The 25,771-nt window shown below is 49.7% G+C and overlaps 1 protein-coding gene across 1 annotated transcript in view; it reads right to left on the bottom strand.

The window, feature by feature from the left end:
- Positions 1–20,062, bottom strand: part of Tnfrsf8 (TNF receptor superfamily member 8) — a 47,908-nt gene extending 27,846 nt beyond the window's left edge. The window contains exons 1-5 of the mRNA XM_051173548.1: positions 20,000–20,062; positions 11,358–11,478; positions 6,073–6,177; positions 2,029–2,145; positions 51–200 (exon numbers count right to left, since the gene is read on the bottom strand). Of these exons, the coding sequence (XP_051029505.1) occupies positions 51–200; positions 2,029–2,145; positions 6,073–6,177; positions 11,358–11,478; positions 20,000–20,062 (556 nt within the window). The remainder of the gene's footprint in view (positions 1–50; positions 201–2,028; positions 2,146–6,072; positions 6,178–11,357; positions 11,479–19,999) is intronic.
- Positions 20,063–25,771: the final 5,709 nt, after the last annotated feature.

Raw genomic sequence — 25,771 nt, forward strand, 5'->3', positions numbered from 1 at the left:
GCAGCTGTGGGACCAGGCTGGCGAGAAAACTGCTCATAACGGACACTCACCTGGGAACTTGACAACCTTGCCCTCAGAACATTGGGAGTGTAAGGAACATCGGGCACAAGAATTGACAGCTGGTGTCTTACAGTACGTGCCAGGCTGACACTCACAGACTCGAGAAGAGTTCCTGGAACATGGAGCCTTCTCCACGAGACCTGAAGGACACAGAGAGGGTCATGGAAGGGGAGAAGGAAGCCACGGGCAGGGATCAAGGGAACACAGGGACAGTCCGGGGTGAAGGTAAGCCACCTTCTCCTTGAATCACCTGACATGTGTAAGATGCCAGTGTGGGGGTGGTTTTCGCCTCTAGCCTATATCCCTCACGCTACTACAAGAGTTACAGGCAAGTAAATGTGGGGCTAAAGAGACAGCTTAGTGGGTAAATTGTTTGCTCTTCGAGCACAAGGTCCTGAGTTCAGATCCCCAGCACCCATGTGAAAAGCTGAACTAGCAGGACCCCACATGTCTGTTGCAGAAATGGGAGGACTCCTGTGAGAGTCTCTGTCTGAAAACTAAGTTGGAGAGGGATTGAGGAAGAGGAAGACAGCTGGTGTCAAACTCTGGCCACACTTACAACATGCATGTGTGCATACATGAATGTGGATACATAAAAAAATAAATAATGTCCCAGGACATGGAGGGAACTGAAGTACTTGTCTCTGTGTGACAAGCCATTCTCGAAAGGCTTTACACTGTGATTCCATGGGATTCCTGCAAAAGATGATACTCTTGCCGGGTGGTGGTGGCACACGCTTTTAATCCCAGCACTCGGGAGGCAAAGGCAGGTGGATCTCTGTGAGTTTGAGGTCAGCCTGGCTACACAGTGAGTTCCAGGACAGCCAGAATGATTACACAGAGAAACCCTGTCTAAAAAAAAAAATAATGAAGTTCAGACTATAGAGGCAGGAGGGACATCAGTGGTTGCCACGGTGGGGAGGATGGGAGGATAAACTCCAGAAACATGAGGAGTTTTAGGAAGGGCACTGTATGTTCTGGGTGCAGGCACCCACTGTCCATTGCCAAAACCCACAGTATGGGTGCCCCAGCAGAGTCAGGGTAAAGGGTGGACTTGGCAACACCATACCCATACTAGCTTATCCTCTGTGCTGGGGCCTGAATATGAAAAAAGTCCCCTCTGAGGGAGATGGCTGAGTGGGTAAACCATCCGCTATGTAAGCATAGGACTTGAGTTTCATCTCCAGATCCCATGTTTTAGGAGATGGGGATGGGGTCAGGGTGCTGGAAAGATGGTCCAGTGGCTAAGAGCACTGCATGGTTGACAAGCTCCAAAACCTTCATGAACCACAGTGCACACCTGTGATCCCAGAACTCAGGACAAGGAGGCAGAAACACACACACACACACACACACACACACAATTAGAAAAAAATATATAATCTTATAAAAAGAACTCTGCATGCAACAAACAAATTACATTTTTTAAAAAGACACTGAAAACTTCACAAAATAATTATTAGGTTTCAAGAAAATCTCAACCCATCTTCCAACCTAACCACGCCCCCAAACCCACACAAAAACAAAAGAAAACATCAGACCCCATCACTAAACACAAGCAAACATAAGAAGAACCTGTTTCGAGACTTTCCTGGCAGCATCATGGTCCTGGGAAAGGATGAAGGTCTTGGGAAATGGCAGCTCTTGACACCAGGTCACCAGCCCAGACATTGCCTCTACCATGCACCAACTTTAGCAACTCCAGGAAGGCCCTTCACCTCATAAATGCTCAGATTCCTCTCTACACAAGTGAGCTAAGAAAAGTGTCCTCCCTGGAGCCATTATGAAGACGTGAGTCCTCCCTCCAGGGAGCACACTAGGTCTCTCTGAAAAGTATGGATGCAAAAGATGACTGCCAATATCAAATCCAGAGAGGTAAAGTGAGGCATGAGGGGACCAACTCCTGAGACTTCCTGCCTCTCAGATTCCCCTTTAAGACACTTTGCAGGGGAGAGTACAGGTTCTTACCTTCCAAACAGGTCACACAGGCTGTGCAGTGCCCATCTTCGTTCACATAGTGGTCGAGATCGCATTGCTTTCTGCAGTGGGCGGGACCCTGTGGGCACGGCTGTGTTGGAGACAACCCTGGAAAAAAGCAGCAGGAAAGTTCTAGGCTAGGTCACCTTGATAATGAGCTGGCTGCCCATCATCCATCTCTCATACTTAAGGCCCGCCCATCTCTACTTCAACCCATGATTGGATCAGACAACTCGTGATACAGATGGAGGCACGGGCCTCGATGGAGGTCACTAAGGAGGAAACTTGGATCTGGCATTCCTGGACTGCCACCTGACAACCGGCGGCCCTGGACAATTGCAGTGACGTCACTCACACTAACAAGATCTGTCTCTCCTGGCATTGAATGGATTCCGGCTGTGGAGGTCAGCAAACACAGGCTGCGTGCCGGCTGTCATTCTCGGCAGAAGTCCTGAGTCCCTGAGGGAACGAGGGGACTATAGGGAGTCAAGATCACGGAGATCCTGACCCAAGCTGACTGAGAGGCCCTGGAATCACCTGGTGACCTTCCTTCCATTCTTTGAGGACTGGGGGTACAGGATGATGACGACGCCAAGGGGGGGGAGGTAAATGAGGAATGAGCATCATCCCCCCACCCAACCCCGATATCTGCATAGGGTTCTGTCTGCTCTGCCAGAGTCTGCCATGTTTGTTCAGGTATGTTTCCCACAGCTTGGTCACAAAATGAGCACACGACCTAGGCGGGCCAATCAGAACACTTCATTTTCCTCACCTTTGCCTTAGTATAGGCATGTGACTCCAACAGACCAATCAGAGCGTGCCATCTTTCTCACCACCTGTGATTGGCTCAGCCCGGGCATGTGGCCATCTGCCAATATGCCCCATCTCTGAGCGTTTTCACACTAGAGCCTCTGGTTTTACGGCTGAGTTTCTTAAAGAGCCTGGCTTGGTGGCATATTCCTTTAATCACAGCTGGGAGCTAAATCTCAGTCTCTGAATCCCCTGAAATACTGCTAGACCCTTCAGGATGGCTGTCTCTGCTTCCAGCCACCAATGAGTCCCCCGTTGCAGGGCTGAACCCATATTCTGCCAACTTCTGAACAGAAGCTGGAGAGATGCCAGGCCCAGCCCCATACCCACTCTGTACAAAGCCTGGGAGGAAGGGGTAAATAAAGGCTCAGGACTCTTTTAGCCCAGGCTGGGCTTACATGCAGGTGATTGTGGGCAAATCCCAGAACCCATCCATGTCCTAGCTTTCTCTCTGAGTTCCTATGAGGTTCGAGCTCTAACATGGGGAAAGGGCCAGGCCTCCACTGTAGTGCCCTGGTCTAAAGTGCTGTTGGTCATTGTGTGAGGCAGGCTGAGCTTGTCACCAAGGGTGTGTAACAGAGAACTGGGCAGCAGCTGTCAGGAGTGTCGAAAGGCATTGTGGGCTACGTGAGGAGAGAACATGGGACGACCTCTCAAATTCAAAGGTCCCTCAGTTTCCTTCCTGCCCCAGCCCACCCACGTGCAAACCCTGCCACACAGCTGAGCGCTGATTTGAGAGGGCAGGCAAAATGTCAGAAATTTCCCCAAAACACGGAAGGAGGGGTTTTTTGGTTTTCCTTTGTGGCTTGCCCGGAAACACGGGGTCAATAAAACTCCAGCAAAATGCCCCGCCCACCACACAGGCCTGAGGTGCTCAGCTACCTTAGAGAGAGAGGGGAAGTGGGAGGGAGGAGCAGCCACTTTTTGTTAAGTTTCAGATGTTAAACAGAGAAGCCTAAGATGGAAACATCATGCTCGAAAACCCGTGTCTTCCTTTCTGTGAGGAAACTGTGGCCACGGAATGTCACAACACCCTGTGGCCATACTTCGCTGTGGGGCAGAATGGTGAAAAACGCCTTGGCGTGGGAGCCAGTCCCCTGCAACAAAGGAAGGCTCCTAGAGGTGGGGTCTCAGTGCTGCAGCAGGGCGAGATGGCAGAAAGGGACACGCAGGGGTGAAGCAGACAGAGGATGAGAGGCCTGAAAATGGGAGGAGCTAGAAGGAGTGACCTCTTGCAAGAGCAGGCAATTTACTTGCCATTGGTCTGAAGGGTGGGTGGGTGGGTGGAGGAAAGGGATGAGGGAGAATCGTGAAGGAAGGGGGAGATGCTGTGAATTAGAACCCACCCCATAATGAAACCCTTAGCTTCAGTGTAACTATTTGGAGAGACGGTTTTAGGAGCTCACTAAGGGTAAAGGACGGGGATGGAGGGCCTCCATGAAAAGGGCGGGTCAGACAGCAAGCTGGGACAATCCCTTTGGCTCTCCATTTTCTAACCAGAGGAAAGCAATGGCCTGGAGGACCCCAAACTGGAATAGAGAGGAAGAGAGGCTGAATGGGGGAGGCAGTAGAGGGAGGGGAGGACCCAAGAAGGGGGTATGGTGGTACAGGCCTGTAATCCCGGCATTCAGGAGGCAGGGGTGAATGGGTCAAGAGTTCCAGGCCAACCTCTGCTACACACAAAGTTCAAAGCCAACCTAGACTAACGACATGGATCCCTGCCCAGCTGTCATAAAAGGCTGGTCACAAGAACATTCTCTCTATGTATGTTTATGAGTGCATGCCATGTGTGTGGGTGCCCTCAGAGGCCAGAAGAGGTCATTAGATCCCCTAGAGCTGGAGTTCACAGGCAGTTTCAAGCTGCCTAAGGGGGTATTGGAACTGAACTTGGGTCCTCTGGAAGAGCAGGCAATGCTCTTAATCACCGAGCCCCACAAAAACATTTTGAATTTGTTTTTGGGAATAGACACCATTAGATACTTCCTCTGGTAGCCTGTGCAAGGCTGGAGTCCCATCTCATGGGGCATTCAGATAGCACAGACCTAAGAGTAACTGGCCAAGAATCTTCAACCCCAGGCACTTCCCCAGTGACCTTGTATAGTACTGCCTGTCCCCACCTCCAGACACTGTGCCTGGGAAGAGTCAATGGTGGGTACATAAGCCTGCTACTCCCTACCCACAGGAAGCCCTCCAGACACAGTGACATGCCTCCAATGCCTTGCTGTCCTAAAAGCAGGGGCCAGTTACACTAAGCTAGAGACTTCTTCCCACCCTCATTTTTTATAGCTAGTGTCTCTCTTCCAAATAGACATCTATTTCTGGAGCTCAGAGACCACACCACAGCTTCCCCTCATACCCCAGCCACCAATGGCCCTCACATGTGTTTGGGACTTTTGATCATAGTCACAGGGGACCAAAATGCTTCATAACCTTTTTCTAGTCTTCAAGCCTGAGGAATGTTCCAGAAGGACTTCCTGGCCTTCTACCAGAACTCCTGTTGTGCTAGGAATGGGTGAGCATTCCAGAAAGCTAGCAGTGGTTAGGCAAGCCCTGTTCCACAGAAAGATACAGCCCGGAGCACCCTGGGACAAACACATGTCCTGACCTAGAGCAGACAAGAACGGGAAAGGTCAGGGAGAGGTGGTGTACCACAGACCCAGCACTGAAGATGCTGAGACAGGAGGATGGCAAGTTCAAGCTCAACCTGAGCTACAAACTGAATTCAAGGCCAGCCTGGGAAAATCTGTGAGACAAGGGATGAAGGGAGGGAGGGAGGAAGAAAAGAAGGAAGGAGGGAGGGAGGGAGGGAGGGAGAGAGGAAACAACCACAGATTATATCTCAGTAGTTAAAAAAGTAATTGATGCTCTTGAAGGGAAATTTTGTGAGACAAACTAAGAGAGAGAGAGAGAAAGAGAGAGAACAGCCACAGATATATCTCAGTGGTTAAAAGAGCAATTGGTGCTCTTGCAGAGGACCCAGGTTCAAGTCCCAGCACTCACATGGTGGCTCACAAACACCTGCATAGGCAACACCAAAACCTTGGTGGCGGGGGTGGGGGTGAGGAGGTGGTGATGTCTTCATCCCTGTGACATTAGGGATGGCCCTTGGACACCTGTACCCAACCATGCCCATGACCCTGACCGTGACCATGTTTGCTAGCTTCTATCCAGCCCTCCCCAACCCCTACCTTGTCACCAGTCCCCCACGAGGACTGCCCCACTCACCTGAGGGGCAACGGTGACAGCAGCTCCCAGCAGCCTCCCCAGGGTAGTAACTGGGGTCTCCAGCACACGTGGTCTTGAGTAGTCGATCCTGGAGGGTCAGAGAAACTGATGGGGCAAGGCCAGACTTCTACTCTCAATGCCACCCTGCTGTCCCAAGAGGCCTGGTGGCCACTCACTGCCAAGGCCAGACTGAGACCTATTGTCACAGAGGTCAGGAAGAGAACCCCTGACTTGACATCTCCCCACGGAGTGGCTTAGGCGAAGGTGGGGCACCCAGGAGTCTCATGCCCTCCTCAGCTCACAGTCACCCCGACCCTCCCCAGACACACGCACCAGGCAATTCTCTCAGCCACCTCAGGCCATCAGCCGTGGCTGCAGCTGGTCTCACCGGGCATGCTCAGACGCCCCTCTAGGAAGAGCATTAACCTCTGGGTCCACTAATAAGTTCTGTCTGCTCTTGAATTTGACACAGGTCAAACTGCTCAGTCTTTTCCTTTGCAACTGGCTTAAAAAAAAAATAGTGTACGAAATAATGGTTTTTTTTTGGGGGGGGGGCATGGTGACACACACTTTCCTCCCAGTACTCAGGAAGCAGAGACAAGCTGCAAAGTCAGTCTGGTCAGTCTGGTCTACATACTGAGTTCCTGGCTAGCCGGGACTACATTGTGAGAACCTGTTTCAAAACTAGAACGAAAAAGAAAATAAAATGTCTCATTATGCAAACATGTTTACATCTCTTTGCTTTACTCACATTCACTTCTATAGCCAGCTGCTTTTTAAAATCTGTGTGCATGTGTGCACACGCATGTGTGCGTGCGTGCATGCGTGTGCATGTGTGTGTGTGGAAGGCAGAGGAGTACATCACATGTCCAGCTCTATCACTGTCCACCTCATTCCCATGAGAAATGGTCTCTCACTGAGCCCAAAGCCAGGTCAACACCCAGCAGGCCCCAACAATCTTCCTGTTTCCTCCTCCCATAGCAATGGAGCTCCTGGCACTGGAGGCCACACCCAGCTCTTTAAATGGGTTCTCGGGATCTGAACCCAGACCCTCTGTCATGAAGCACCCTCTCTTCCCCATTGAGCCATCTCCCCAAATCCCTACAATCAGCATCTTATTCAGCATTAAGTTTTAAGACTCATTCACTTTTTTGGAAGTCACTAATGCCCATGGCCTTGCAATACAGCCAATGTATGTCTGTTTTACTCTAGATGGGCATTTAATCCTGCTTTTTTTTTTTTTTTTCTGAGACAAGGTTTTTCTATATATCGTGTGCCACTAACACCTGGCATTTTTTTTAAAGACAAGTTTTCTTCTATACGTAGCCCTGACTTAGAATATCTATTTTTTTAGATTTGTTTATTTATTATGTACACAGTGTTCTGACATGTATGCCTACACACCAGAAGAAAGCACCAAATCTCATTACAGATGGTTATGAGCCACCATGTGGTTGCTGGGAATTGGAACTCAGGACCTCTGGAAGAGCCAGTAGTACTCTTAACCTCTGAGTCATCTCTCCAGCTCCCAGAGTGTCTTTTTAAAATTATTTATTATCATTATTATTTCTTCTTCTCTCATACAATACATCCAGATTGCAGCTTCCCTCCCCCAACTTCTCTCAGTCCACCCCGCTCCAAGAAAAGAGCAGGCCTCCCAGGGACATCAACCAGACGGCACAAGATGCAGCAAGACTGGGCACAAACTCTCACATCAAGGGTGGGCAAAGCAAGAAAAGGGATCCCAGTGGCAGGCAAAAGAGTCAGAGATACCCCAACTCCACTATCAGGAGTCCCCCCCCCCAAACACCAAGCCAACAACCATAAGGCATACAGAGAGGGCCTAGCGCAGACTCATGCAGGCTTCACAGTTACCGTTCCTGTCCCTATGAGCCCTGCTTAGTTGATTCTGTGGCATGCTCTCCCTGTGTCCTCAACCCCTCTGGCTCCCACAGTTCCTCCTCCCCCTCTTCGGAGTTTCCCAATCTCCAACCTGAGGAACCCAGTGGAGACCTCCAACCTGGGCTCTCTCTCTCTCTCTCTGCCTGATGTTTGACAATGGATCTCTGCAGTCACTCCCATCAGCTGCTGGAGCTTCTCTGGTGATGGCTGGACTAGGCACCCATCTATGGGTGTAGCAGAGCATCTGTCTTAGAAGTTCTTTGTAGACCACACTGGCCTTGAACTCACAAAGATCCACCTGCCTCTGCCTCCTGAGCTCTGGGATTAAAGGGAAATGCTAGACTATGTGCTTATTTCTACACACAGCTACAGTGAAATGAGTGACAGCTCTGATATACCGGAATCCAGTTTACTTCCTTCTTTGCTTTCCTGACCCCCTTCTTTTCTAGGAAAACTTTCACGTAGGTCAGGCTGGCCTCAAATTCATCACTAACCAAGGATAATTTGATCCTCTGGTCCTCCTGTCCCTACCGCCCAAGCTCTGGAATTATAGGCATGTGCCACCTCACTCAGTTTGATGCTGGGGCTGGAACACTCTACCAACCGAACCACACCCCTAGCCTGATTCTCCATCTGAGTTTTTCAAGTACCTGCACCCTGCTGTCACTTAGCTGCTGTGCGTGAGGCTGCCATCTGTCCTGCATGCTTGCTAGCAATCAATGATGTATGCCAGTTAACCATGCATGCCAGTTCCTGAAAGCCTTTTTTAAGCTGCAGTGGAGCTTTGGTGGAGGCACGGTGTTATGGCTTCTTTTGCATTTCTATCATGAGTAACACTGGCCTCACTTATTCTTGGAAATCAACTCCTGTAGCTTTCTAGAGTTCTTTGAACCATAAGCCCCACGGTGGATGGGCTTTGTCATGGTTAACTTAATGGGATCTAGATAAGCCTCTGGGCACACCTGAAAGGAATTTTCTAGATTAGGTTAATCTTGAGAAGATACACCCCCAATGTTGCCAGCCTGGGGGAGACACACACACACACACACACACACACAGAGAGAGAGAGAGAGAGAGAGAGAGAGAGAGAGAGAGAGAGAGAGAGAGAGAGAGAGAGAGAATGGTATTTCTGGAAGCTTTAGCAAGCAACACCAAGGTCATTGTGGCTGGAAGGTGGGGATGTGGGTGCTAATTACATCTTTTTTTTTTTTTTTTTTTTGACACATCTGAAACCATGTCACCATACTCACTTGAAATGATAAATATAGCCTAACGTACATTTAAGGCTGGCTTTAGCTCAGCGGTTGAGTGCTTGCCTCACACGTGTGAAGCCTGAGTTCCAACTGCAGCAGCTCTGAGCGCTGAACCGTTCGCACAGCACACTTGGGAGATACAGGCTGTCTCTGCTATCATTCCGTCCAGGTTCCTTCAAGCAGCCTTTCTTCTCAGGTCGCTGAGGGCTCCCAGGAGCCTCCAGGCAGCAACCCAGCAGCACCTCCCTGAGGTAGAGCTAACTGAGCTGTTGGGGCTCAGCCCCACGGGGCCCTTCAGAGTGTGGGAAAGTTCTGTGTCCTTGCCCTGGGTTTTCCCTCTGGTCCCCTCATCCTCTCACCGATAGCTCAGGAGTCTGAGAGAGTATGGCCCTAGGCCTCGAACATCTGAGAGCCACCTGTCTTCGTCTCTGTCTGTGTCCTTACCTGCTCAGTGGAGGTGTGTGGTACCTTGTATCATTCCTGCAAATGCAGCCTGCTTTCAGTCAACTTCTGCTCTACGGATAAGGAAACTACAACCCAGAGAGACACTGCTGTCTGCCTAAACTCACACGGCAACCAAGAGCCATGGTTGGAGCCCCACCACGTCTCTATGATTTCCCTTCTCAGCCACAGGCTATCTTTAAAAAGTCCAACGTACCAGAAAGGGCAACACATCACCCCATAGCCCATATCAAATCATGATCCAAAATTAAGGGACTTTCTACAGTTTACACATTCTTAAATGTCAGTACAGATACTGAGGAGTCATCTCAACTCAAGAGCGCTTACAACTCAGCCAGGTGGTGGTGACATCGCCTTTAATTCCAGCACTCAGAGGGACGTAGAGGTGGGCAGATATCTGAGTTCAAGGCCAGCCAGGGCTTTTACACAGAGAAACTGCTGGGGGGGGGTGCTTACTACTCTATCATAAGGACCGGAGTTCAAGTCCTCGATCCACATCAGTTGATTCATATAAATAATAATAAAAATGTCAGCTGGTAGTCCAGTTTTCTAGAGGCAGATGCTGTAGACTCAAGGTCTTCCTCAACTACATATCAAGTTTAAGGCCATTGTGGGCTACTAAGACCTTGTCTCAAAGGGTTTTTTGTTTGTTTCTTTGTTTGTTTTCTTTTAAAGTTCATGCATGTTGTTCCAGCACAGAGGCAAGAGGATCACAAATTCAAGTCCAGCCTGAGTACAGGCTGATACGGTGCAGATAAGGTGAGGTTGTATATCAAAAGGACTTGGGGATGGGAGCAGGGGATTGGGGATATAAGTTCAGTGGTAGGGTGCCTGTCTAGAATAAGTGAGGCTGAGTTTAAGCCCAGCACCATTAAACAAATGAACAAACCTCAGAGTCTGAATTGTGTGCTGCTAAGAAATGTGAGGGCGGAGATCACTCTAACGGGCACTATTTGAATGACTGGTAAAATTAGAATGCAGGCTATCTGCTTTGCTTTGCTTTGTTGACATGGGGCCATGCTAAGTAGCCAAGACTGGTTATGAACAAAAGTCTCATTCTTCTGAGTATCAGGGATTTAGATGGATGTCACCATGCCTGAATGCAGTAAACCATTTCACCCGAATAACAAGCTCAGGGTGTTGAGGGGGGGGAGGGTCTCTTTTCTAAAATTCTGAGTAAGTTCACAACCTGCCAGCAGGGTGCGCTATCTTCTCACTGTCCAGGGAAGCATCAGCGCCCCACGGAGGGAGCCCCAAGCAGGGCTTAGGGAGAGAGGAGCTAGTTCTAGTCCCACAAAGGGACTCCTCCAGCCATTCCTAGGGATGTAAGGGGAAGACAAGAGGAGGTCCAGCTTAGCTCCAAAGCCCACCTGGAATGCTCCCAGGCCACGGAGCCAGCCTTCTCCCACAGAGCCTCAGAGAATTCTTTGCTGCCCATTCTCATCACTTTGGAAGAGCCGGGAACACTGGGTTAAGTTAATGCAGTCTTGTAATGGCTGATGAGATGGCTCAGGGGTAAATGTGCTGCTTGCTGCAGAATCTGACCTCCTGACTCTGAGCCCCAGCACACACATGGTGGAACCGAGTCCTAACCTGTCCTCTGACCTCCACCAGGTGCCCTGGCAGAGAGGTGGCACCAGCTTCAGTGTCTGTTTGTGTCCTACCTACCCTCTGAACTGTAGGGCCCACCACTGTCAGTGGAGATGGGCCCAGACAGCTGGTCAATCCCAGTGTCCTTTAAGGGGTTGGTGGAGGGGGCGCGACAGGGCAGCTGGGCTCTGGCCTTTGCCTGCGAGGGAAGAGGGGGGGTCAGAAGGGAAGAGTAGGTGGGGGAAGGCCAAGGACCAAGGGGCAGATGCTTTTAGGTGGGGTTCCCATAGGTTCAAAGCAAAGTGACATGTCCACAGAGTGCCGAGTTATGCCACCAGAGGCTGAGAGGCCCTACCTGGGCAGTCCTAAAATGACAAGAGTAACCTAAAACCTCACCATCGCTGGGACTATTTTCAAATTGGTTTGGTTTTCTCTAGCAGATCTGGTAAATTTCACTTTTAGAAAGTCCCACCTGGTATCAACCAATAGAGAGAGAGAGAAAGAACAGCTGGGCCGTACCTGTGGGAACTAAGTCACCGTCAAGGCAAAATCCCCAAAAGGGCCAGTCCTGGGCAGAACTGAAGAGGTGAGGCTCCCTCACCACGACCTCTATGCAATAACACCCCAGTAGTCAAGGTGATGAGCAGCTATTGATGTTGTCTACCGGGATTTTCAGGCACCACCCTGGCAGAATTAACTGAATGAGAGCCTGCATTTGCTTCCAAGTGAAAAGCGGGGCCGGAGAGAGCTCAACAGTCACCTGGATTTGCTGCTCTCTTGGAAGACCCAAGTTCAATTCCCAGGACACACACTAGGCAACTTTCAACTGCCTGAAACTCCAACTCCAAGGGCTCTGATGTATACATATACATAAGGTTCTGTTTGTGTTTTTAATATTAAAAGAAAGCATGAGACAGACTGGAAAGAGTTATAAATGCTGCCCCACCCCCAGGAAAAGCCCAACTTCACCCATTTTAAATGTGAGGGAACTGGAGATGCAGGGAAACTAAGAAACTCCACTGGAGCTGGGATGTAGCTGAGTTGGTAGAGGGACTGTACACAAAGGGCTGTGTTCTAGCCCTAGTTCCACGTAACCTAGGTGTGGTAGTCCATACCTGTAATCCCAGCACTGGGGCTACAGATGGAGCGTTCAAGGCCAAGCTGGGATATATGAGAACTGTTTCTAAATGTTGCAGACAGGACTGGAACCCCTCTTGCGGATGCGCCTACCCACAGGCTTGGCTACTTTGGCTGTAGGTATGGCTGCACCCAGTGCTCTGAGACCCCCATTGCTATCCCTACCGCCCCAGACTCTGGCTGCAATGTGAAATGCATCCTTCTCCCTCATTTCCACCTGCCACCGCCTCTACCTGAATTGCAGTTTCACCTGACCCCAGTCCACCAGCTCCTCCTCACCTTCCTGCCATCTGAGGGTCCTCTCATACTCACCCTGTCCCCACTCACAATACAGACACCAGAAAGGTCCTTGCTTTGGATTGTGAACCTAGCCTTTTAACAACTGAGCCATCTCTCCAGCCCTGAAAGATCTTTGCTTTATTGCCTTTGTTTCTGTGGTACATGAGAAGGACTTGTGGCCTGGTGCATGCTGGGCAAGCAACCTACCACAGAACTACATCCCCAATCCCCTTGTTTATCCTCTGTTTTTACTTTGAAGGTCTCACTGAGTTTCCCAGGCAGGCCTTGAACTTGTGATCTTCCTGCATCAGCCTCCAGAGTAGTAGCTGCGATTACAGGCCTATACCACTGGGTCTGGCTACCATCAAAAGCTTTTTATTTCTTTAGATATAGTCACTTTATTTTATGTGTACCTGTTTTGCCTGCGTGCAGTATATGTACCACGTGTACTTGGTGCGGTGAGATCAGAAGAGGGCATTGGATCCCCTGGAACTTGAGTTATGGATGGTTGTGAGCCACCATGTGGCTGTTGGGAATCGAACCCTGGTCATCTGCTTTTAACCACTGAGTATCTCTCCAGCCACTACCAAAGTGGCTGAGTTCCGTTCCATAGGGTGCTAGTACCGAACTGTTCAGACTTTGCAGACCCCATAATCAGGAGCCAATGAAAACCTCCTCTTGTGGCTGTGAGCCTAGCCTTTAATGGCTGAGCCATCTCTCCAGCCCAGAAACCTCTTTTTTAAAGGTGTTTCACATTTAAAATACTGATGATGATGCCTCCGTGTGTGTATGCATATGAGAGTGTGTGTATGTGTGTGTCCATGTGTTTGAAAGTGTATGTGAGTATGTGTGTGTGTGTGTGTGTGTGTGTGTGTACACGTGTGTGTACCCATGCACAACGCATTTGGGGAGGGAAGAAGACAGCTCTCAAGAGTTGATTCTCTACTTCCTCCTTCCCTTTTCAAAGCAGGGTCTTTCATTGTTTCTGCTGTGTAGATCCCTGTCCCCACCTTCGGCTTCATCTGGGCTTACAGGCTCATGCTTCTGTGTTGGCTCTGGGACATCAGGCTTGTACAATAAACACCAGCCCCAAATAAAACCCCTCTGAAGTGCTCAGCCTCCTGCATTTTGTTACAAAAAGCACTTACTACCTCCGACTGCAGAGCAAGCAATGGCAGGCCAAGTCTTCAAACACACACATATCTCCTCTTCCGCATCCTCTGTAAACTCTTAGCTGCAAGGACTTGTGACATTGGACAGAGCCCACCCTCGCAGTTCCCAGGGATCTCCCACTTCAGGGTTCATGTAGTCTTGGCATGAGTGAAGTCCCCAGTATGTCAAGGTGCTTGCTGCCCAGACTGATGACACCACGTTCCCAGGACACACACAGTGGAAGGAAAGAACCAACTCCTGGAACTTGTCCTCTGACCTCCACATGCATGTCATTACATTCATGGTCACACAGACATATACACAAATAAATGGCTGCAATCAAAAAGAAAGAATTATGGAGGTGGGGGAGGAGGGAAAGAAGGGGAAACTGAGTAAACTTAATAAAAAAAAAAATAAAGAATTGGGATGGTGACACATGCCTGTGATTCCAGAACTTGGGGGTTAGGGGAAGGAGAATTTGGAGTTCAAGGCCAGCTGTGGCTTCATAGTGAGTTATCAGGCAGCCTAGACTGTGGGCAGGGAGGCAGGGAGGCAGATGAAGAGAAAGAGGAAGCTGGTAGGAAGTTGTCAAGTATTAGAAGACATTAGTGTAATTCTCAAGGAACCTGGTCAGGTCTAGATTGTTAGTGTAAGCTTAGCTCGCCTCCTTGGGACCTGATGAGATGAAAAGGCTTTAGACAAGACAGGCAGAGCTGGGCATTGGTGGCACAGGCCCTTAATCCCAGCACTCGGGAGGCAGAGGCAGGCAGATCTCTGTGAGTTCGAGGCCAGCCTGGTCTACAGAGTGAGTGCCAGGACAGGCTCCAAAGAAATACAGAGAAAGCCTGGGAAGGACAAGGAGGCCCCTGAGCCTCTCTAACAGAAACACCATTCTGAGACCCCCACCCCTTTCAGCCTCCCACTCTGCAGAGCCATTAAATAATACACCCTGTGACTCCTGGCCACCAAATCTGTAACAGTTTGTTACAGTAGCAAGAGGAAGCTAATACAATGTCACCAGGCTGATGAAAGAGCCTAACTCTGGCTGGAGAGATGGCTCAACAGTTAGGAGCCCTGGCTGCTCTTCCAGAGGACCCAGGTTCAGTTCTCAGTACCCACAAGGCAGCTCACACCTGTCTGTATCTCCAGTTCCAGGTGATCTGACACCCGTACACAAACATGTATGCAGGCAAAACCCCAGCACACATAAAATAAGTCATTGAAAGTGCAAGCATATGTACACATGCCCATGCAAGACAGAGACAGAGAGACAAAGAGGGAGAGATGCTACCCCCTGAGCTGGAAAGAAACAATAGGCTGAAAGGTATCTAAAATACATGGACTCTTAGGCCACCCACCTTAGTAAGTAAGACAATTCCAGTGAGAAGGGTTGATGCTGCTAGCAGTGGCCCAGAATGCACTAGGAATTCTGTAGATACTCTGGTACTAGAGATCTAGCTCAGAAACTGAAGTTTCTTGAAACGTCCACACTTGAATACCCCACCTGACACCCGAACTTGGGCAAAATTAGAATTTGTGTTCCTCTCAAACACCTGCTGTGTGTCCTCAGGCTTCCCCCACCACCCAGCCAGGCGCCTACCCCCAGAAACAGCTAGAATCCCCCCAACCCCACCCCTGCTTGCCCCTCTCCTGACAGCTGCAATCGCTGGCTCCTGTTGCTAAGAACGACGTGACATCTGATTGGGCTACCCAGTGATAGTGGGGCCACAGCCCACTGAGGTCTGCACAATCAACTCCTCCCTTAACTCCTCCTTAGGGTGCTCCCTCCTTGCTGGCTCTGAGCTGGCCACACCCACGACCATCTTCTCACCCCCCACTCCTGAGGCCACGATCTTCTGCTAATCTCTTGGACAGATCTCTCCCTTTCCGTGTGTGTGTGTGTGTGTGTGTGTGTGTGTGTGTGTGTGTGTGTGTCCTTTGAAAGGCTGCCCTGTTTGCAAGTTCAGCCAGGTACTTCCACTACTTGGAAAACTACAAACTGGTCTTAGCTAGGCCATCCCCAAGGTCAGGGCACAGTTCAACAGAATCCCACCGGCCCGAACTAGGCTAAGCTGCCCATGCAAGGACTCCCAGCCTCAGGGGCTCGCCAACCTTCCTTCTGTCCTGAGATGCAGCAGATGCCACTATGTGCAGACCTAGAAATGAATCACATCTTCTCATGAAGGCCTTGGGTCAGATATGAGTGGAAGCTGCAGAAACTTCCAGTAAGTGTTGTCCTAGTCCCAGCAGAACTGCTCTCAACCTGAGTAATGCAGCTGCTCTGCAGTGGCCTCTGAGCTCTTGAGGAAGCATCTATCTCAATCCAGGAAGGCAGCCTTTAATTAACAGAAGCCATAGTCAGCTGGGTGGTGGTGATGGTGCACACCTTTAATCCCAGCACTCGGGAGGCAGAGGTAGGCGAATCTCAGTGAGTTGGAGGCCAGCCTGGTCCACAGAGCCAGTTTCAGGACAGGCTTCAAAGATACCAAGAAACCCTGTCCAAAGAGAGAGAGAGAGAGAGAGAGAGAGAGAGAGAGAGAGAGAGAGAGAGAGGGAGGGAGAGAGAGAGAGGGAGAGAGAGAGAGAAGCCAGTCTCCTTGGGCCCACCCTTTCTGGGGCATCCCGTGGAATTCTGGCTCCAGGCAGAATTTGACAGGGTCTGGAAGTCACTTTTCCCACAGGATCCAAGATAGCTCTTCTGCCCTAAGTTGTGTACCAGAGTCATCTTTACACCCACTGGGCATGCTCCACCAATGGGAGCCAAGTAGCAGGCTGTATGATGCAAAGACTCATTCATGAGAATTCCCCTATGAGAACCTGATGGAGGAGGACAATCAGGCTGGAGCTGGGGGCAGGAGGTATCTGGGAAGACGTGAGGGGAATTCTAAACCCATGGAATTCACCAGAAGTCAGGACACTATACCATCTCAGGGAGCCTGGAGGAAAAGAATGGAACCAGGGGGAACTCTGTCTTTCTGGAGTTGTGCCACATGAGTCCCTGAGAATATTACAAAACAAGGCTCATCTCCTTCTCAGAAAACACACTGTCACCAAGCGACAAAAGTTGAGAAAAAGCAGGAATTGGGAAAAGGATTTGAAATTCCAGACCCAAAAATTTTTTTAAGGACAGGAACTTTCTATGTAGCCCAGACTACCTTGGAAATGTATGTATGCATGTGTGTATGTATGTATGTATGTATGTATGTATGTAGAGAGTGCATGTGCATATGTGTGTGTGCATGCTCACACATGAGCCACCATGTACATGTGGAGATCAGAGAACAATGCCCAAGAGTTAGTTTTCTCTTCCAACATGTGAGTTCTGGGAATCAAACTGGGGTTGTCAGGCTTGGTGGCAAGTGCCTTCACCTGCTGAGGCATCTTGTCAGTCTTACCTTTAGCTTTCTGAGCCTTCTTGCCTCAGCCTCCCAAGTGCTAGGATTCCAGGCATATAGTGCCCAGCTTTTTAAAATAGTTTTTTTTTTTTGGGGGGGTGTTGTTTGATTGTTGGCTTTTGTTTTTTGAGACAGGGTCTCTCTATATAAGCCCTGGCTAATATAGACCAAATTGGCCTTGAACTTTAAGAGATCCATCTTCCTCTGCTTCCCAAGTGCTGGGATTAAAATCATGCATCACTATGCCCAGCTTTAAATAGTTTTTTGTTTGCTTGTTATTGTTGATTTTAAATAGGAGTTCAAACCTCAACTGGACAGGAAAGGTGACAGAAGTCTTGAGGGACCAGAATGAAGAATCTTCTTGGGCAGGCAGCTCCTCCTCCACAGACACCCCAGGTCCTGCCATGAAAGGCCCACAGATTTGAGATTTGATGTTCAGCCTACAGTCACTGGGAAATGCAAATTAGCATAAGAAGGATACAGTCCCTTTCAAGACCACAAAACAGAGACTGATAAGATCAAGCGTCGGTTAGGATGTGGGAAGCTGCTACTGTCTTACACTGTTGTGAGAAAAGACATTGCCCAGCACACTGGACAGCGTGTCATTTCACTCCAGTGCACGTCTGCCCTGTCGTCTCTTCTCTAGGAAAGAACCACCCTTACTCCCCAGACAGCAAACACATAAAGGACAATGATGGGGCCACTCAGTGGCACACACCTTTACTCCCAGCATTTGGGAGGCAGAGGCTGGCAGATGTCTCAGTTCAAGGCCAGCCTGGTCTATACATTCACTTCCAGGCCAACAAGGATGACACACTGAGACCCTCTCTCATAAAAACAAAACAAAAAACAGTGGTGGGAACCCCATTGTCTATGCACCAGGGATGTGAATGGGCAGATGCTCTACTCTCAAAGACCTACTGGAGACCCTGTAAAAGCCCAATGAAGAGTTAGGATTGGGTGTGGTGCATGACTGTAATATACCCAGCACTCTGGAGGTACCAGCAGAAAAATTAGGTATTTGCAGACATCCTTGACTACAAGAGAGTTCAAGACCAACCTGAGCTACACAGACCCTATCTCAAAACAAAGACAAACTGTGTTTGCCTAGCACACCCAAAGCCCTGGGCTCAACCTCACATACTGTATACATCAAACATGGGATCTAAGTAACCAGGAGGGGAGGGGGCAGGAGGAGGGACCAGTTCAAGACCATCCTTGGCTACATAGCAAGTTGGAAGTCAGCCTGAACTACATGAGACCTTACCTCCCTTCTCTCTCCCGAACCCCCCCCAATATATTTTGGTAAAAAGTGACCCAAATAGAGATATGCATCTGTACAAGTCTGTAAATGAAATAGTAAGGCAGGAGCTCGGTTGCAGCTTGGGAGGAACTGTGTAAAGGAATTGGCTTTATCATAGCATTTATAGTTTTGGGGGCTTTTTTTGCATATTTCTGATGGTATTGAGCACGTTGTCTATTTTAATTTCAAAAGGGTTATTGTGGGCCTGAGTGATGATAGCTCCACAAGTAAAGGTGCCGGCTGCCAAGCCTATGACCTGAGTTCTACTCCCGGAGCCCTCATGGTCAAAGGAGTGATGGGAGATGTCATTCTGTATATGTTTCTCATACTGGTTAAAATAGGAGAGAACCAACTCTCAACTTAGTTGTTCTCTGACCTCCACATACACTTGAGTGTTCCTGCCTCTAACCAAGAAAGTTCCCACTTTGTAGAATAAAGGGAGAAGATGGGCTTCACACACTGGCCAAGCTTTTGCGCTTACACAGCGCTCTCTTCCCTTCGTCTCTGGGGGTCCTGTGGCTCCGAACTCTTACCTCCCCCAGATGAAGGCTTGGGTGTGGGGGAGAGGGAGTGAGGAGACCCCTGTTCACCTCTGCCTCTCCAGGGCAGGTGTCACACTGCCCACTGGAGATGGAAGGGCCACCTTCCCACCATCTCCCTCATGCCAGCAGCCCAGCCTCTCTCCACACAGCTCATGCCCACACCAGCCGGCTACTGTCCCTCCCCCAGCTTCCAGTCAACCATGGACCCTTTTTCCTTCATGCAGACCCTGGGCTCCACGTAGTAGGTTATACTTGACCCATCCTTCCTACACCCTAATGCCCAGTGTGGTGTTGGCTTCTAGGACGCGTCCAGTTTTCCTAACTCATTTCCCAGACTCTTGCCGGGAGACAGAGATACCACGTTCCTCAGGGACCAGCGTTCACCATGTGCTCCAGGGTCCCCAGCCCACACCAGCAGCTGGCCAGACCTTTTTCTCTGCTCTTTATCCACTCCCTCCTCTCTTTCCTGAGATCTTCCAGCTTATATTGAGGCACCAACAGCCCGATCTCATCCTCCAGCCAAAATGGTCCACACAGGTTTCTTTTCATCTATCCAGGACCCCAATACACACACACACACACACACACACACACACACACACGAGAGAGAGAGAGAGAGAGAGAGAGAGAGAGAGAGAGAGAGAGAGAGAGAGAGACCCTGCAACCTGCAGTTAGGGGACACGAACAGCTTTCTCTTGCCCCGATTCAAATTATGGAGAATGAATGAATGAAGTATTCCCAGCCATCTACTACCTACGGGTGTGAAGAGAAGAAGCTCTAAGCTTGCCCTTCAGTTATCCACCCACCTGTGGATACTCGTATACTACAGTTGCCTCCTGCGCCCCCTCACTCCAGAATGCCCTCTCCTCCCCTGCCCCAGCCACTGCCTGTGGGCTACTGTTATCTCCTTACCTTTGGGAAGGCTCGAAGCATCCCCAGGAACAGCAATCCCATTGTGGCACGGAGGGCGCTCATCCTGGCTCCCGGAGTTGATAGCTCCAGCGCCTGGCCACCTGCCGGCACCCTGCCTCCCACGGTGAAATCACTTCTAATGTGGCTGCGCCTTCCTCGGGTTCAGCCCTAATTCTTCCCTCCCCCCTTACCACCTGTGATGCAGCGATCTGCTTCCCTGTGAAGCCTAAGAGAGAAGGGGCCACCGCGTGCCGAGATGACTCAGGGCTAGCCACAGAGCACACACTCAGGGGGCTCCCCTGAGGCACGCGCCCTGCAGTTTGAATGGTCCGCCCCGGATTTGAGAAGGAACCGGGAAGGCAGCTCAACCCTAAGGGTGCAGGGTGCAGGAGTTTGAGAGGTATCCGGAGTTCTGAGGCCCCTAGCCCCATCCCTAGCCCAAGGAAGGGTGAAGCGGTTTCCTGCTCTTGATAGCACACTACAAAAACTGGCCTTCTACATCACTGGGATTCTTTCGAAGGGACAGAGTCATAATATTTCTGAGAAAGTGAGCGTTTCTTCAACATGAAGATTTGCTGTAAAATAAATGAATGTGCAGGGAATGAATGGATGGGTAGAGAACAAATGGACGAAAGGGTGGATGAGCGAACAGAAGACGAGGGAATATATATGGATGGACAGATGGATGGGTGCAGGGTAGACCGATGGATAGAGAGCAAATGGGTGGATGGACGAGGAGATGGATCATTGGTGGACGAGTGGAAAGAGAGCACATGGACAGATAAGGGGATGGATGGGAGGATGGATGAACAGATGGACAGAGACCACGTGGACGGTGAGATGGATGGGGATTGATGGATGAGAAGGAAGGGATGGATGAGTAGATGGAGGAAGACATGAGATGGGCAGGTGGGTGGATGAAGAGATGAGGTTGATGGGTGAATGGGTGGGAGGATGGAGGGATGTATGAAGAGATTAGGAAATGGATATATGGATGGATGAATGGGTACAAGATAGGAGGACTGATAAGGAGAGGGGGTGTTGGATACCTGGGATAATGGGGACATGGATGGATGGATAGATAGATAGATAGATAGATAGATAGATATGGATGGATAGATAGATAGAGAGAGATGGATGGATGGATGGATGGATAGATAGATAGAGATGGATGGATAGATAGATAGCTAAAGATAGATAGATAGATAGATAGATAGATAGATAGATAGATAGATAGATGTGCATGTATGCATGGAGAGGGGTAGGCAGGAGGGTGGACTGACTTGTGAAAAACTGTGTGAAAACCAGGGCACCTGTGTATCAATCCACAGCTGACCCCACCCATACTGTTTTACCTGAAGGGGGTACCTGGCATCTTACCTACAATCAAGCCTCATTCGGACCGTTTTCTACTCCACTTGTGTGGAACCGCCGTTCCCACCTAGGGTGGAGCCCCAGGCTCTCCTTTTCCTTCAGTTAATACCTTCAGCACAGGGCCGCTGGCTGAGCGCTGGCTAGCAGGTGCAGCCTGCTTTTGTCTGTTTTGGGTTTGTTGGTTTTTTTGTTTTTTGTTTTTGTTTTGTTTTGTTTTGTTTTTTGAGATAGGATTTCTCTTCGAAACAATCTTGTCTATCCTGTCACTCACTCTGTAGACCAGGCTGGCTTTGAACTCACAGAGATACACCTGCCTCTGCCTCCTGAGTGCTGGGTTGGTTTGTTTTATTTTTAAACATAGAAACCAGTACAGAAACAAGCAAGCTGTCTGTGTGTTCTAACAATGGGACCCAAGGACCTTTTGGCTTCCACACTTTGTTCTAGCCTTCAGTGTTAGGCCCCCACTTGGTAGAGGATCAGAGCGCCAGCTGCCACTCCCCATGAGGACCTTCTAAAGCCCCTGCAAAGTCTCTGTTCCACACTCGGGCCTCTCTGATGTCTGCATCCTCCCTGAAAAATCCATACATCCTTCCTTCCTGTTCTTTCATAGATCCACTCCAGCCTCCCCTCCTCTGGTGATAAAAGTGCTTGTCTCAGGGCTGCAGAAATGGCTCAGCAGTTAAGGGCCCTGGCTGCTCTTCAGAGGACCCAGGTTCAGTCCCCAGCACTGACATGGCATCTCACAACTGTCTGTAACTCCAGTTCCAGGGGATCTGACAACCTCACACCAATGCCCATAAAATAAAATTAAATAAGCTTAAAAAAAAGAAGAAGAAGAAGAAGAAGCTGGGTGTCGGTGGCTCACATCTTTAATCCCAGCACTCAGGAGGCAGAGGCAGGTAGATCTCTGTGAGTTTGAGGCCAGCCTGGTCTACATAGCTAGTTCCACAAAAGCCAGAGCAGTTATACAGAGAAGCCCTGCCTAAAAAAACAACACAGAAGAAAGAACAAAAGAAAGAAGAAAGGGAGGGAGGGAGGGATGGAGGGAGGGAGGAAAGTGCCCACTTGTAAAAATTACAAAGCCAGGGAGGGGTAGAGGGAGCTGAAGCCCCTGTTTCCCAGAATGCAGCTGGTATTTGCACTGGGCTGGTGTTTGTTAGACTCTCATGGAGAATAAAACTGTAGCACCCAAATAGCTTGCACCAGGTGAGAACCAAATAAAAATCACACATTGTGGAAGTCCAACCTTCCTAGTAACCAAAGGCATGCAAATGAAAAGCAGCCTCCATCAGTCTCCTGGGCCTGTTAGGTCACCGGTAGGTTTTTTGATTCATAACAATAGTTAGGGGAAAGCAGGAGAACAGCATTCATCTGTGCAGGTCTCCTTAAATGGTGTTTATAAATGTTGGGAGCACCATTCTGAGTCTCAGTAGGAAATGAATATAACTGGGGTCCACCAGTTCAAGGGATATTATACATCCCAGCAGAGTGACAATACTGTGGATGAAGAAGTTGTCTCTCTTCTTTCCTCCACACACACAGGCAACTTCTGCTACACACATGTCCCCCAGGCCTGTGTTCAGCATGGACCCTAGCAGAGGTTCACTGTGACTGGGGGAAGGGCCTACCCCCTAGAGACTCTTTTTTTGGCTTTTCAAGACAGGGTTTCTCTGTGTAACAGCCCTGGTTGTCCTGGAACTTACTTTGTAGTCCAGGCTGGCCTCGAACTCACAGAGATCCGCCTGCCTCTGCCTCCAAGTGCTGGGATTATTAATGTATGACACCACAACTGGTAAGACTCTTTTTTTAAAAGATTTATTTATTTATTATGTATGAGGAGTAAGGTTTTTCCTCCCGCTGCTGGTCTTGTCCCGCCGCCATGCCAGCCCCAAATAACACACTGAGACTCTGTATTTGATATAATGCTGTTGGCCAGGTACTAGTTTCTTATCGGCTAGCTCTGTCTTAAGTATTAACCCATTTTTGTTAAATATAAGTACTTCCATGTGTTCTAATCTTACCAGGGAATATGGCAGGTGTCTCGTCTCCCCAGTCTCTCCATCTTGACCCCTCCTTACTCCTTCCTATTTCCTCCTTGTCTCCTAGTCCCGCCCATCTTGCTTTCCTATTGGCCAACAGTGCTTTATTCATTAACCAGTATGAGAAACAGATTCACAGAATGGCATCTCCCATCAATTATGTACACAGGGTTCTGCCTGCATGTATGCCTGCAGGCTAGAAGGGGGCACCAGATCTCATTATAGATGGTTGTGAGCCACCATGTGGTTGCTGGGAATTGAACTCAGGAGCTCTGGAAGAACAGTCAGTGCTCTTAACCTCTGAGCCATCTCTCTGCCCCCCTCCCCCCGCACATGTGCCGCAGGGAACGGGTGAGGGTCAGAGGACAACTTTCTGAGTTGGCAGTCTCCTCCCTCCCAGCGTGTTTTGAGGCAGGGTCTCTCCTGCTGTTTCTGCTTGAGTACTACTGTGCACTCCAGCTGGGCAGCCTGAGACATCCCATCTTGCAGAAGCACTGAGATCACAAATGTGTGTCACCTCATCTGGCTTTTTACGTGGTTCAGAGAACCAAAGCAGGCAGTCAGTGTTAGGGCTCAGATAATCCCTATGTGTTGGAGTGAGCTCAAGCTGTCCACACAGGATTTCTGGCCTTAGACAAAAGCCAGCACTCCTCAGGAATGTGTGAAATGGTTCCAAAGGGAGTCATTTCCTCACCTCTGGCAGAAGGGACATGGGTTCCATGGACATACACGCCTGTGATTGCATGTCAAGTACCCACGGAGGACTCCAGGCTCCCTCAGGCCCTGCTCACAAGTACATCCTATACGTCTCCAAGCCTACACTAGCCTCCCGGCCCTTCCCATGCCCCAGCTACCATCCTGCTCATAATCCGTGTGATTTGTCTATACCCACACCCATCCCTCTCACTTCTCTGGCAGGTAGCCCTGGCCATGCCCAATCTACTTCTCTTTCTCTCTGCTCTAGACTCTTCCGGATGCCTCTGAATATTTTCTCTCTCCTATTCACGGTAAAAATCTTTCTCCTAACTATACTGTGGAGTGGACATTTCGGTAGTTTCACGCAAATGCTTTTGCCCAGAGAGCCACCTCACCAGCTCTGTATTCTCGATTGGACAGTGCAAACAATGGCCCATTTTGCCTGTTTACTCTATGAGAAACATAAATCTTCTCAGACTTTTGAGCCCATTTAGCAAGCGAGAAACTAGGGCCAGGACAGTTAATCCACAGTTACCTCACTCCAAGAGGAAAGCATCCAGAATTCTGGCTGCTTTAGCTCATAGCCTGTGTCCCCTCATAGTCCTTCTAGGCGCCCCCCAATACTTGACCTACCCCTTACACTCGCCACTCAGAGCCCAGGGCTGTCATTCTAAGGGCAGCTCCCCATTTGTAGGTTCCCTCCACTTTCTGGTCAAATGATCATTTCTGCTGTTTTGTGTTTCAATTCCAGAGCTGACCTAACTGTGTCATAACATGATGTCTGTACTGACTGGTTCTGTGTCACCTTCACACAAGCTGGAGTCATCAGAGGAAGGAGCCCTTGTAGAGGAAACACCTCCATGAGATCCAGCTGTAAGGCATTTTCTCAGTTAGTGATCCGCCCGGGAGGGCCCAGCCTATGGTGGGTGGAGCCATCCCTGGGCTGCTGGTTCTATAAAATGTGGACTGAGCAAGCTGGGAGAAGCAAGCCAGTGAGCAGCTCCTCTCCCTGGCTTCTGCATCAGCTCCTGCCTCAAGGTCCCAGCCCTGCTTGAATTCCTGCCTTCCTCCAATGATGGACGATGTTCTGGATGTGTGAGCCAAACAAATAAACCCTTTCCTCCCCAACTTTCTTTTTTAGTCATGGTGTTTCATCACATCAATAGGAACCCTAACTAAGACAACGTTTCTCTACTCTAGGACATGTGGGGTCTTAGAGAGACAGAGTGCTCCGGGCACTGACGACGGTGCCTGGCATGTGGCTACGGCAGTTGACTACTTAGTGCCTGGAGAGAAAAGCTACACCCTGCAGCCAGGGAGTTAGTGGGTTAGATCTTAAGCAAAGGGTGAGAGGTGAGCATCCTAGGGAAGTGGCTGCTCCTGGGACTCGGGACAGAGGCCCTGGTGCCGTCAGCAGGTCCTAGGCAGTTCATGAACCCCTTAGCAGGTGTGAAAGTGCTTTGAAGACGGGAGGGGAAGTCCCTAGGTTGAGAGCTGCAGCCCCTGTGTGACTACAGGGGCCTTGGAGGCTGCGTCCCCACGCCCCAGGCTGGAATCTGGCGGTATGAGCTAGCTATTAGCCCTGCAGTGCTGTCATAGCCAGGTCCCCAGAGCAAGCAGAGGACAACGGGCTCAGTAGAAAGCCTTCAAAGGGAGCAGGAGT

The sequence above is a fragment of the Phodopus roborovskii genome, unplaced genomic scaffold, assembly GCF_943737965.1.
Source record: "Phodopus roborovskii unplaced genomic scaffold, PHOROB, whole genome shotgun sequence".
Classification (NCBI taxonomy): domain Eukaryota; kingdom Metazoa; phylum Chordata; class Mammalia; order Rodentia; family Cricetidae; genus Phodopus; species Phodopus roborovskii.